A 775-nucleotide genomic window follows, 5' to 3' on the forward strand; every position below is an offset into this window, starting at 1 on the left:
TATTACCAGTCAAACAAACGAGAATATATTGTCTTGGCTAAACCATCCCTGCTAACAGTTGCACCAAGCGGATCAAGACTTCTCTTGATGATTTCCTCCCGTGTAATCATCATGCGCTTGCAAAGAGCATCTTCTAATGCATTGGGATCACACCTGAAATATTTATAGGATCAGAATATGCAAAAGAGCCAGGTTATTATGAGAAATACAAAGTAATAAAAGCAAAGCTCCAGTCACACATGAGAAGCTCTGCTGTCATGTGAAGATGAAATTTTGATTCTTCATCTTTTATAAATGATGAATCAGACTCCTCTCCTTTTGCAAAGTCAACATTACCAAGATGGAGTATTGCAGCCACAACTCGGAAAATTGCATCCTGAAAGGAAGAGAGAGGAAAGGGGAAGAGAAGGCATTTAGCACTAGGTTGACACAGCACAAAAGAATAGCTACATCTCGAGTAAGGTATCACCTGCTCTTGTTCACCTATTCCAACAATATCCATGGCTCTCTTTGTGGCAAGATAATCATGAGCATCATTCACACCAGCCAGCTCATAACAATTTGATTGATTTAGATAGTGAAATGATTTCGGATTTCCCAGCTTATACCTCTCTCTCTCCTGAAACAAATATCCACTGATGAAAACTAGGTGACAAGAAAAAACTGATTAAAAAACAAAGGAAAAGGGAAAAGAGAGAGAGATACCGACCTGAGGTGGAGCTGCACAGAGAAGGTAAAAGCAATGATAGTTGCGCTCAGGGTCTGATATTTGGCA

The 775-nt window shown here is 39.7% G+C and overlaps 1 protein-coding gene across 1 annotated transcript; it reads right to left on the bottom strand.

Moving 5' to 3' along the window:
* Window positions 1-6: 6 nt before the first annotated feature.
* LOC111787064 (myosin-16-like) lies at window positions 7-769 on the bottom strand (the record flags this gene model as incomplete). Its single annotated transcript, XM_023667216.1, has 4 exons — window positions 710-769; window positions 470-619; window positions 240-376; window positions 7-153 (listed from the first exon to the last, which is right to left on the bottom strand). Coding segments are annotated over exons 2-4 (317 nt in total), but the record flags the coding sequence as incomplete, so codon positions are not given.
* Window positions 770-775: the final 6 nt, after the last annotated feature.

The sequence above is a fragment of the Cucurbita pepo genome, unplaced genomic scaffold (assembly GCF_002806865.2).
Source record: "Cucurbita pepo subsp. pepo cultivar mu-cu-16 unplaced genomic scaffold, ASM280686v2 Cp4.1_scaffold004700, whole genome shotgun sequence".
In the NCBI taxonomy this organism is placed as follows: Eukaryota; Viridiplantae; Streptophyta; class Magnoliopsida; order Cucurbitales; family Cucurbitaceae; genus Cucurbita; species Cucurbita pepo.